Below are 13,522 nucleotides of genomic sequence, written 5' to 3' on the forward strand. Positions count from 1 at the left end.
GTTATTTACCATGGAAGGGACATAAAGCGTCTCCTGGTGTTGTGGCGTCACATGACCCCTGTTAGCCAATCAGCAGCTCGGAAATGATCATGTGACCATGTCTTGGTCTCCTAGTAGTCACTGACCGCATTGCAGCATCCTGACTGCCTGATGAGGGATCATGTGACCTAGGGACATGCTTTGTTTGCGGCCTCCTTGTTGGCCCTTTGGGGTGGGGAATTGTGGAACCAATCACTGTCTTATCCCTACTAATGTCCTTCAGTGACTGTTGTCATGGCAACAGACCCCCTTTAAATATGTTGTCAGGACCCCAAACCTTGTTTGCAGAGATGTAGAATAACGAAAGTAGTAATTATTCTCCTGCCGCTCCCATGCCACCATTCACTAGCTACGATGTGACCACTGTGGCTAGTCATTGGCTGCAGCGGTTACATTACACCTTATCCCGGGGCCACCAGGGGAATGTAAAGGTGAATATTAACAATTTTTTTTTTTTTTTTATTCAAACCCATGTATTAGATCACTGTTTCCATTTACATTAATGCTGCATCCACTCCAGGGCGTTGAGGACCCCCATTCTTCTGATCACTGCGACCCCTGGAGTCGGACCCCCACAGTCATACAGTTGGGGGGGGGGGGTCTATGACCTGTCGATTTTTGTAGGTGTATGGGTACTTGTGAAACAGCTGACTGCATTCAGATGACATCTGAGTGCAGTCTGACATCCGCGTACTAACAGAATAAAGGAGATGGAATCTGAAAAGATAGGATCACACTATGCCGACACTGATCAAACTTGCATCCGAATTTGATCTGAGTTTCATTTAAATAATCGACCCGATTCTCTCGGAGGAGAGAATACACGCTCCTGTGACCCTGGCCTTAGTCTAAGGGTCTGTGCCCACGCTAAGTATTTGCTGCACACGTATCTGCTTCAAAAATGTGTCTCTTGGCAGGAAAAACACTGCATAAAAAAATTGTGTTTTTGTTATACAAATGGATGAAAAATGCTGCAAAAACACTGACATGCTGCCGATATGAAACCGCTTCAAATCTGTGAGAAAATAAGCAATGTGTGCATGAGGCTTCAGAAATCTCATTTACGGTACTTTGCTTATGCAAATTGCCTCTTTAGAGAGGAAGAGAACTTGAACTCTAGCGCCACCTATTGCAAGTAGCAATTCTAAAAGTCAATATCGACTCTTTAACGAGTCTTGCCATAAGACTTAGGATAAAAGCCAAACCAGAATCTCAATTTGCAGACACGGTGTTTCTGGAGTATTGCCCCTCATCATTGCAAAGTATGACATCTGATTTGGCTAGGTGAGAGGCTAAGACTGGGATCTAAGGGGTAAAGTTTCGTCTTGTGGAGAATGATAGTAAAATGGTGTGTTTTTTCACTGGAAAATGGGCAAATATGTGACATGTGAACATACCCCAAGGCTTCCTGCACACAACCTTTTCCTTATGGTACACCATACGGGAGCGTATTACTGTCTGTATGGTTCAGTATTCGGTGTGGCACTGATGCAGCTCTTCTGTAGTGGTTGGATTTCTGTGTCGCTGACTTTTGCATTTCTGTGAGAATGAAGAACACTTTTTTTTCCAATCTACAAATGTAAGATCTGTTGATGATTTATCTCCAGGTATGGATGGCCGAGCAGAAAATATCATATGATAAGAAAAAGCAGGAAGATTTAATGCAGCAATATGTAAAAGAACAAGAGTCCTACAATAACCGGTGAGATACAAACCTTGCCCCCTCCATCCAGCAGATTTTTTTTTTAGGATCTTTTTGCAAATGTGTGGAAATGATGATCTAGGATAGTCGTGTTGATTGTCTTGGCCATATTGTGGAAACCTGAGAATGCAAATACACCATCTTTAACATTTACAACTGTTGTTTATTAAGACTTGAATGTTAAAGGAGTTTTCCAGTACCTATCAGGGGGTCTGACAATCGGCGCTGCTACTGATCAGCTCCAGTGCTGGCCGGATGTAAACCCTGTGCACAGTGGAACATCTCGGCCTGTGGCCACGCCAAGGATGCCACAAATCCCCATCATTTGCATATGGATTAAAAGCCAATTTTTCCTCCACTAATACAATACAATGTATACTGCTGGTATGATTCTTATAGGGTGTAGGTTCCCTATATAACTGTTTTAAGTAGTGTATTTTGGTAGCAAGGCGCATTCAGATGGCCATATAAATCGGACCGAGATTGGACCGCAGTGCTCAGACCGGCCGCGTTTCTACGGACCCGAGTGTGACGGCCGTATGTATATTTCTATGCAGCTGTCACGCTCGGGTAGGGAGAGCCACAGCCGGTCCGATCTTGCTCCGATTTATATGGCAGTCTGACTACGCCCTTACACTCCCTTTTAAATATATGTTGTGTTTTTTTGTTTTTTTTCTTCACTTTCATCACGTATCAATCACACGTGTGACCATTGTGCCATTCACTTTTAAAGGAATGATGGAGGTAATCTGTGGATAGGTGATAACAACATGTTTTATTTTATTTTATTTTTTTGCAATGTGAGAAAACCCCTTTAACCATCTGAAACTTGTTATTTATTTATATAGCTAGTGGTTACGTTTTACCCCCAGAATCTGCTCCCATCACGCACTTAAAATAAGTTTTTTGCGTGCGACTACTATCAGTGTTTTTCCCAGATAGCACACATACCTGGGGTAGTTCCCGTATCCTCACCACCCCCCCCCCCCAAGTGTCTATGGGTCCGTGGATAAAAACTGATGCCGCCTGTGTTATCTGTCTTTCGTGGACTGTTTGATTGAGGTTTATCAAACGTCTATCAGTGTTTTGTGTTTGTATTTGAAAAACAACTGATGAAACAGAGGAAATTTTGACCAAATCACTGATTAAGGCCACATTCACACATCAGTATTTTTCACATACGTAAACAAAAAATGAATGCTACCGGTGTTATCAGTGTTTTGGATCAGCGTGTCATCAGTATTTTTCATGTATGGATTAATAAATAAATGGCAAAACTTCTATATATTGCAATGTTGAATATGGATGGCCCACGACCTGTATAAGCTGGTGCCGGCCCACGGTCTCAGAGCTGTGGAGTCAGTAAGCCAAACCACCGACTCCTCAATTTCCCCGTCTTTTGACTCCACAGCGCTGCCTCACTACTGAGCGTGTACATAAAGTGCAGCACAGATTCATCTCACTACCTCACTACTGAGCGTGTACATAAAGTGCAGCACAGATTCATCTCACTACCGAGCATGTACATAAAGTGCAGCACAGATTCATCTCACTACCTCACTACTGAGCATGTACATAAAGTGCAGCACAGACTCATCTCACTGCCTCACTACTGAGCATGTACATAAAGTGCAGCACAGACTCATCTCACTGCCTCACTACTGAGCGTGTACATAAAGTGCAGCACAGATTCATCTCACTGCCTCACTACTGAGCATGTACATAAAGTGCAGCACAGACTCATCTCACTGCCTCACTACTGAGCGTGTACATAAAGTGCAGCACAGATTCATCTCACTGCCTCACTACTGAGCATGTACATAAAGTGCAGCACAGATTCATCTCACTACCTCACTACTGAGCATGTACATAAAGTGCAGCACAGATTCATCTCACTACCTCACTACTGAGCGTGTACATAAAGTGTAGCACAGATTCATCTCACTACCTCACTACTGAGCGTGTACATAAAGTGCAGCACAGACTCATCTCACTACTGAGCATGTACATAAAGTGCAGCACAGATTCATCTCACTACCTCACTACTGAGCGTGTACATAAAGTGCAGCACAGACTCATCTCACTACCTCACTACTGAGCGTGTACATAAAGTGTAGCACAGATTCATCTCACTGCCTCACTACTGAGCGTGTACATAAAGTGTAGCACAGATTCATCTCACTACCTCACTACTGAGCGTGTACATAAAGTGTAGCACAGATTCATCTCACTACTGAGCGTGTACATAAAGTGTAGCACAGATTCATCTCACTACCTCACTACTGAGCGTGTACATAAAGTGTAGCACAGATTCATCTCACTACCTCACTACTGAGCGTGTACATAAAGTGCAGCACAGATTCATCTCACTGCCTCACTACTGAGCGTGTACATAAAGTGCAGCACAGATTCATCTCACTGCCTCACTACTGAGCGTGTACATAAAGTGCAGCACAGATTCATCTCACTGCCTCACTACTGAGCGTGTACATAAAGTGCAGCACAGATTCATCTCACTGCCTCACTACTGAGCGTGTACATAAAGTGCAGCACAGATTCATCTCACTGCCTCACTACTGAGCGTGTACATAAAGTGCAGCACAGATTCATCTCACTACCTCACTACTGAGCGTGTACATAAAGTGCAGCACAGATTCATCTCACTGCCTCACTACTGAGCGTGTACATAAAGTGCAGCACAGATTCATCTCACTGCCTCACTACTGAGCGTGTACATAAAGTGCAGCACAGATTCATCTCACTACCTCACTACTGAGCGTGTACATAAAGTGCAGCACAGATTCATCTCACTACCTCACTACTGAGCATGTACATAAAGTGCAGCACAGATTCATCTCACTGCCTCACTACTGAGCGTGTACATAAAGTGCAGCACAGATTCATCTCAACTAAAAGCCGAGATCCTTAGATCAGGAACAGAGCTGACATTTATAGGACATTTCATAACTTTCCCAAATTCTTATGAAAACATTTACAGCCCATCCTGCATTGTACTACTGTACCCAATGTATCATATATTTTAGGAGTCGGACTATTTTATACTGACTCCACCAAAATGGACACAGACTCCACTCCACAGCCCTGCATGTGCTGTACGTGTTTTTCACGGAACCATAGACTTCTATTGGCCCTTTTCATCCATAATGGTGGAAGAAAAAAACCAGACATGTGAACAGCCCCATAGACTATAATTGGTTCATGTTGTATCCTTGAGAACACAGAACACACACATACAACATGGACGTCTGAATGAGGCCTGAATTCTAACCTTTTATTTTTTATTATTATAATTTTTTTTTTTTTTTTTGGTGCACAAGAAAAATCAACTGATATGTGAAGGAGCCCTTAGGCAATGGCAGATAAAAAGAAATAACTTAATCTTAGGTCTGCTTTCACCATATTTATCTTCCAAAGCGTTACCCCTAATGTCCCTTTCATAGTCTCAGCCACAATAGAGTACTGACCACAATCAGACTGTAGAAGTGTCAACAATAGTTTTATTTTTATCAAATAACTAAATGCAAAGGGAGTGAACATGCAGTTCTTCCATCCAGCAGTAATCCACATGGTGAGCAGGGGTCTTATATGGGAACATAGTGCAGGGTTTAAACCCTTTTAGTCCCATCACAAAATGAAGTGACTGGAGCCAGCAGTAATTGGTCAGCGAGAGGGACATGCATGAACTTAAACCGGTACAGACTGTATGTGAGTGCACAGAATAACTCTCCTTCTGTTTCTTCATTGTATTAACAGATTACTGCTGGGTGACGAAAAGGTGAAAAATGGACTAAATTTTATGTATGAAGCCCCCCCAGGAGCTGAGAAAGGTGCGCTGCTCATCATATTCATGTCAATACATTCAAACTTTTTTGCTTTTATGATTATTATATATGGTACTTGGTGAAATTCAATGTAAAGTTTATTGAGTATAAGGTCACCATCGCGAAATATTAGACCAGTAAACACACAGGGATGGTAGGATTGAATCAATACTTAATAGTAACAACACCATGAGCACAGTAATATATGCTTGGATATTTCATCTATCTGTAAACCTTTAACTTGCTGACCGCTGGGACCCCCACTTTTCCCCAGAACGGGGCTCTTGAGTCCCCTCTAAGCATGCAAGCCTCCGCTCCATTCATCACCTACAGGGCATCTATTTCTCACCTATCCTGTGCAGAGCACGATTCAACCATTTCACTGGGGAGGAGCAACATATAGTTTGGGAAACCTCAATCTGGAGGATTATACACAAACTTTTCTTATCTTTAAGCTTTTTGGCAACATTCATCATTCCCCTTCAGGACATGAAGGTCATGGGGCTGATCCTGCACTGATACACTGCGGGCGCTGGCTGTGTTATGCAGCCAGCACTCGATTCTAGTTGCTGCAAGTGGAGCGAGCGCCTATTGCAGCAGTTTAGTCTGTGACACAACATTAAAGTAGTTGGATACACTGGCCAACCATTATTGGCACCTCAAGATTGTAATGGCATCCAGGGGCCTACTAAAGGCCCCCTTGTCTGCCATGTTTGTTCCACAATCAAGCAGGTTAAAGACCCCTAAGGTGACTAATTAAAAAAAAAAAAAAGCTGCTAAATGTGTTTAAAGAAAAATAGATAGATAGATTTATGTCTCTATGTATGTGTGTATATATACTGTATATGTATATGACTTTTTTTTTTGCAAAAGTGTACTTAACATCTAAAAAATAAATATATAGATGTATATCTCTCAATTATTATTTTATTTTTATATTGCCACATGCGCAGTTGCTAAAACAATTACATTTCATCCAATATAGTGCGCTGCAAGAAAAATTACAAAATCAGTGTTTTTGGTTAAATGGATTAAAAAGAGTTCAGAAGCTTGTATGTACTGATAAAGCCCACAGCTCGTACAACACATTAAGGCTCTAAGAATATGGTGGCTAAAGCTGATATCTATTAATTTTTTAAAGTAATATATAAAAAAATATTTTCTCTGCCCTTAACCACAGTGATACTCAGAACAAAGTTAACGTCCTGTTTTACCAAAAAGCAAAGTATAGAAGATTAAAAATGTCCACATCTCAAAGGCGTTAAAAACGTGCATTTTTTTTTTTTTAAATCGTTTTTGTAGCTTCTATTTTGGTAACTTTTGGTGTTTTAGGCTACTTATAATGATTGTAGCTGATGTCTATCTGTAATTTTTAATTTTATATTATTTTTCTTTCCTTCCCTGCATCATCATTCAAGAAACAAAAGAGGTAACTACTATAAAAATGAAAACTTGCTTTCTTTGTGTTTGTTTCCATACACCATAGCATATATTCCCCTATACTGTTACAAACTCTTTTTTTTTTTTGTACTTAATTGTGGGTTATTCAGAACACAGATACTGATGGTTTATCCCTAGGATAGGTCATCAGTATCAGATTAGTAGGAGTCTGATGCCTGGCACCCCCGCCGATCAGTTGTTAGCAGGTCCCATGGAGCAGAAATATCACTGCGGTATGTAGTGGGCGTTCTAGGGTACTGCAGCTCAGCCCCCATTAATATTCATGGTCTAAAGCTAGGCCATCATTATAAGTTCTGGACAACCCCTTTAAGTTGAACATTATGTGGCTTGTGGGCTGTGTCGGGTACATTCTGATTGCTGTATCTTTTGAGTATACATTGTATATTTGTTCCATCTGTTACCTCTTGATGTCACTGTTGTCTTACTCTCTTTGTAACGTTCTCTTTTTAAGAACGCATTTGCAAGGTGAAGAAAATTCTTAAAAATCTGCATTGTTGCAGCCATAAATCTGATTGAATTCCTACATTTCAATACATCCAGCATCCAGATGGTTGTAGTGTTCGTGGGGAGGATATTGCAGCTTGTATTGTAGCCGCGCTTGGCTGATTAATTCTTGTAACACTCGTGAATCCCTGATATACCTGTGTTACCAGCAACTCAGATTAGTTCTTCATTGTGCTCTTATTGGATCACTCCTGCTCAATAGGGGAGTCCAATGATGGAATTGTTTTTGGGGAATCTCTTCATTTACATAAGTGCACCTACACTTTATAATATATAGGAGAATCTTAAAGGGAACTTCTCCTGCCCTCAAACGCGATTTACCTACAGGTGTAGGGTTAATCTAGCCTTACAATGATGTCCAGCTGTTTTACTGACGGCACAGCTACCAGGAGAAAATAAACTTCTATTCTCCCAGGAGCTGCCAGCTTTCAGTCATGTACACGGCCACAAAGCAGCTACAGTCACCACTCAGTACACAGCGAGTGGCGAATGTGGGCACGCCCTAACACCTATGAGTGACAGCTCGCTCTGCACAGATGCGCTGCACTGCCGACTGTCAATGAAAGTGTTGGGGCGTGCTTACAGTATAGTAAGCGGTACTTCAAGCGATGACTCTCACCACTTTGGCACACTCCCATGACTGAAAGCCAGTGGCTCTCAGGAGGATACAAGTTAATTTCCTCCTGTTCGCGGCAATTTTAGTGAGGTGGTCCGGCAGCGTTATAACATGTACTTGCAGATTAACCCTACAGCTTGCAGGTAAATAGCGTTTGGGTACACAACAGGTTCCCTTTAAATTAGTACTTTTATACCGAGATTGGAAAGTATGATCTTATAGCTTGGACCAATGGCCTCCATCCTGTGTTTCTACAGCGGTAGATCTGGTGACCCTAATAAATGATTATACCAAGTCGTCGAGCAGGTGCCATTATTTGCAGCAGCTCTTCTGTCTAGCTAATGGAGAACAGATTTGGGATCCTCCTTTTATGGCCCACGCACGCTCTAATCGAGTGTTCGAGAGGGGTTATCCTGTTGGGATTGACCCTTTGAGAACTATTTGGCTGTATCCTGATGTCCTCTTTTTTTCTTTTTTGTCGCAAAGAATTTAGTAGATCAAGATGAATTAAAAGTTTTGCAAACCTCTTTAAAAATAAGAGCACTTTATTTTTTTTATTTTTTTTTTACAAATTCCTGTTAATAGAGTTTGCAAAAAGGTTCCATGTGCCAAAGAAATGGAGTCGTCCTGATGGGACGGGACGACCCCTTTATCCATAAGCACCACTGAGAATTTACATTGTTTTTTCACGTTTCTTTATTATAGGAGATTATGGTTAAATAGTTTTTTTGTTTTTTTTTCCATTTATCAGCAAATAGTCTCTCTTGTCACAACTTGGAGGCCAGAAATAAAATGCATGTTTATTTTTTCTTCCCTTTTTAGAATGAAGGGGAAACAGATTACAAATTCGAGTGGCAGAAGATGGCTCCTCGGGAAAAGTACGTAATGTTATTGAGACCGTCAGCTTTTCCAGCACGTAAGACAAGCCGTATACCTTGGGATAACTTGCATCAAACGGCAATAATAATGTCTATTGTGAACAAGGCAAATTGTTAATCGCAGGGAGCTAAAGCACAAAGCTTCCACCCACAACCCGAAAAACGCCAATGATTTAAGCTTCAGCTGATTTTTCTTTCTCATGTGGTCTTAAAAGTTTGTGATACCTACAAGACATTAACCGTTTGCTTTTACAGGTACGCCAAAGATGATATGAATATCAGAGATCAACCTTTTGGGATTCAGGTATTTGCCACTTTTTTCTCTATTTTTTTAATTTTTTTTCTAATATTGTTTTTCCTTCTTGATTTGCAAAAATTTGTAGAAAATGTCCTCTTTTCAGAAAATCTTGGTTCCCTGTGCAGTTTGTTATTAAAAAAAAAAAAAAAACTGCTTTACTTTCACATCCTGGGAGCAGTGGCAGAGATTCAGCGCTGGACCAGGGGATGGTGAGTTAGGCTACGTTCAGTATTCGGTCAGTATTTTGCATCCATATTCATAAGCCAAAACCAGGAGTGGAACAATCAGAGGAAAAGTATAATAGAAACACGTCACCACTTCTGTATTTATCACCCACTCCTGGTTTTGGCTCCCACTCCTGACAGAAAATACTGATCAAATACTGAATGTGTGAATGTGGCTAAGACATGTATTCCTGAAAGAGGTCAACCCCATTTCATTTTTCTTTTTTATTGCCCAATATAAGAGAGATTAAAAAGTAAAGTGTACATTATTGGTATTAACATATTCATAGAGACCCCAGCTATTAAAAAAACACATATGGTGAACGCTGCAGGGGGGGGGGGGGGAACAATGCCGGAATTGTTCTCCATGTATCTGAATGCAGACGCCAACAAAACAATATAAAAATTTAGAATCAGGATATGGCGCCACAAAGACAAATGATTTTGATTAAAAAAAAGGGGTTTTATTCCACAAAATATTGTAAACCTTTACAAAAAAAAAAGATAAATTTGATATCGCCATAATCATGCTGACCCGTAGAATTTAGTTTGTCTTTTTTTTTTCAGCATGATGGAGATTGTAAAGAAAAATAAGTTAAAAAAACTAAGATTTTCAGAACTGCTCTTTTTGTTTTGTTTTTTCATTCCTCCCCCAAAAAATCCAACTTAACAACAGTTTTTTTGTTTTCTTTTTCTGACCTTTTTGTTTTATTGATTTTTAAAGGTTCGCAATGTGAGGTGCATTAAGTGTCATAAATGGGGTCACGTCAACACCGACAGAGAATGTCCGTTATTTGGCCTCTCGGGGATTAACGCAAGCTCGGTCACTGCAGACGGATCAGGTAATGGCGGAATATCAGGTTTATGTATGATGGAATTGTATCGTGGGTACAAACTGCACTTGTCAAGCTTGAGCTAATGTTCAAAAATTGCCTATTTCTGCCTATGCACAGGGCTCCCGGTGGCGTCTCAAAAGCCCTTAGTTTTCAGATGGATACGTGACTGTATTTCCCGTCCTCTCCTCTTTTGAGACCAGCCTTTGCCACCACTATTCTATACCATAACTATGTATTTTGACAAACAGATGTTACACTACTTGTGTCTATCAGTGGACACGCAGGGCCGACAGTTCACAGCTGAGGATCCATTAAACCACTTGTCACTGCAGGAAGGCCATTCATTGCTTCTGGATCATCATTTCTACTTATTAACCCATTAATGAGTCTCTTGTGTGTAGCAATATCCTCATTAGCGGAGTATATTTCTTTATATGAATGGCTATATTGTCATTTTGTATGGATGTCGGGTATTCTAGAATTTGAATACTAGACCGAGGTGCTCAGTGTCGCCTCGGTCTAGTTGCTGCCCGTTTGTGCCGTGGTCTAATGGCCACGCTGCAGTCCACGTTTTATTTAACCGATTCCCAAAAACATTTGCCTCCTAGTCTTTTACACTCTGAAGCCAAAGGTGCACAAGTGACTTTTTTTTAAGCCCAGAGCCCTTAAAAAGCAGATTCTGGTACAAGTGAAAATCGCTGCACATGATGCTACCAAATTATTATGCGTTGCTTATATAGCGTCTTCATATTCTGCAGCACTGTCCCCATTGGGGCTCACAATCTAGATTTGCTATATCAGTATGTATTTGTAATATAGGAGGAAACCCAGCAAATACGGGGAGAACATACAAACTCCTTGCAGATGTTGTCCTTAGTGAGATTTGAACCCAGGACCTCAGTGCTGCAAAGTAACAGTGCTAACCACTGAGCCACCGAGCTGCCCACTATGTTTAAGATTACTTGTCTCCTATTAGGAAATATCTGCATCATATAGTTTGTAGATTGGATGATTCATTACAGAATATCAATATGAGTCTCTGCATTGTGGAAGATTTGTTGTGAAGCAGTAGATAAAATGAAATCAGACACAGAAGTGCTGCTCATGCACAGCTTCTCCTGATCCTTATTGTTACAAAATAAATGTGAAACCTTTTGCATCCAGGCGGAAAACACACATTAACCCCTGCTTGGTTGAGAACAAACTAGACATCAGTTTTCCTGACTATTTAGGTGGCAAACTACCAACATCCCAAAAAAAGAAGAGCAGCCGTCCTCAGCTTTTGTTGGTCTGACACAGTTGTCCCCCCACTACAGTGCACACACTGCTGATTCTCCTTTACCCTGTAATGGATCGCCTAACATCTGGACTGATTGACGGGGTCAGGAAGGGAATGACAGACTCCCAAACTGCTGACCGTACCATGCAAATCCAGGCCCAAAACAGGAAGCCCCAAAGCACTCTATTCTTTTGCTAGTTATATCCTTCTAGCGCCTAGTAGATCTTGGGGAAATGTAGCAATCCCCGACCTCTTGTCCCACCACTATCTCACCGCATGTGTTATCACGAGCCTACTTCTGTCACCGTTCTCGGTGGGGCTCACACTTATGTTTTGGATTCTCTGTGAACTTGACGCAAATTTAGTTCTGTCCGAAAGTGAAGGTTTTGGAATCTATGTGACATTCTGTAAAATCCGTTTGACCGATTTGTAACAGAAACTGATCAAAACAGGATCGGATCCCTTTAAGAGTAACATTGAAGCTCAATGAATTCCACTTTCACGCCAGGGCTGTGGAGTCGGTAAGCCAAACCTCCGACTCCTCAATTTCCATGACACCGACTCCGACTCCCTCATACACGGCTCATGATTAAGTAATAACTTTACTGTAGCACAGATTCATCTCAGCTAAAAGTCTAGACCCTTAGATCAGGAATAAGACAGACATTTATAGGACATTTCATAACTTTCCCAAATTCTTGTGCAAAAAATATTCCCCACAAACTGCATTGAACTACTGTACCCAATTTATTATATATTTTAGTAATCAGAGTTGGTCCATTTTATACCGACTCTGACTCCACCAAAATGGGCTCCGACTCCACCGTCGTGTTTCACGCAGCCCCAAACTTGAATTTAGTTAAGTATTCGGTCTCCTGACCAAATCCTATGATAGACACTGTCCAGTCGGGCCTTTTGCAGATCAGATAAAAACGTGGGGGGTGTTTTTTGATTTGTTCTTGATGGAAGGGGTGGTCGTAAAGCCATGATGACTTCCATGGCCAAATCTACTACCATGACACGGCTACCTATTCTACTGGGAAAAGGAAAGTAAAAGTCGGAACTAAATATAACTTTCTGCCCTGACGACATATATAGACTGTAAATGGTTTCCCTAAGCAAAAGCATAATAATCAAGGATAAAACAGAAGGGCCAGACTTGTACTTATCTTATTTTGACCATCCAACCTATTTATTGCCTATCCATATGATAAGGTGGGATTTCTGACCCCTGGACCCACACTGGTAAGCAGAATTTGGCTTGATTATCCCAGGTAAAATGGAGCGGCAGTCACATGCTTGACCTCTGGTCCATTCCCTCCTGGCTTTTTCTGGTAGTCCCATGGAGAATTAATGGATCTGTGGTTGGGCAACCAATTCCAACTTCTGGCCCAGTCTTCTGTTACGGTCAGACTTCAGTTCATCCTCGGCCTGGCATCTCCTTTGCACCAATGTTGCTTTTTAGGCCCTGTGATGTTATGATGTTGCTTGATGCCTAGTCTCTTTACCTCCCGCAATCTCATGTTGTGCGTCCCGACATGTCGTCGCTAGGCCTAAGAGGCAACAGAGGCGCTCAGGAGATGACGGCTGCAGAAGTGAAGTCTGTCCGCAGCAGAGGATCGGACCAGCGGTCGAATCTGAAATGCTGTCCTTCCTTTTTTTTTTCTCTCCAATTAGTTTCTATATTTTTGTAACGTCATTCTTTCTAGCACCAGCAAACATATTTAACGTAAAAAAAAATCAATTGCAGATTTTTTAGATTTTTATTTTTTATTTTTATTGTTTTAACTGTGCACAAATGTATTACGTGTCCTATTGAGTCTGTGTTAAAACTTGGATATTT

General features: G+C 41.2%; 1 protein-coding gene across 1 annotated transcript in view; it reads left to right on the forward strand.

Moving 5' to 3' along the window:
• CIRSR (corepressor of RBPJ and splicing regulator) overlaps positions 1 to 13,522 on the forward strand; it is a 53,454-nt gene that overhangs the window by 302 nt on the left and 39,630 nt on the right. The window contains exons 2-7 of the mRNA XM_073646921.1: positions 1,647 to 1,741; positions 5,516 to 5,589; positions 7,002 to 7,012; positions 8,987 to 9,042; positions 9,298 to 9,346; positions 10,289 to 10,406. Of these exons, the coding sequence (XP_073503022.1) occupies positions 1,647 to 1,741; positions 5,516 to 5,589; positions 7,002 to 7,012; positions 8,987 to 9,042; positions 9,298 to 9,346; positions 10,289 to 10,406 (403 nt within the window). The remainder of the gene's footprint in view (positions 1 to 1,646; positions 1,742 to 5,515; positions 5,590 to 7,001; positions 7,013 to 8,986; positions 9,043 to 9,297; positions 9,347 to 10,288; positions 10,407 to 13,522) is intronic.

This window comes from Phyllobates terribilis, unplaced genomic scaffold, assembly GCF_046119375.1.
Source record: "Phyllobates terribilis strain yellow unplaced genomic scaffold, ASM4611937v1 Scaffold_9__5_contigs__length_417890890, whole genome shotgun sequence".
Classification (NCBI taxonomy): Eukaryota; Metazoa; Chordata; class Amphibia; order Anura; family Dendrobatidae; genus Phyllobates; species Phyllobates terribilis.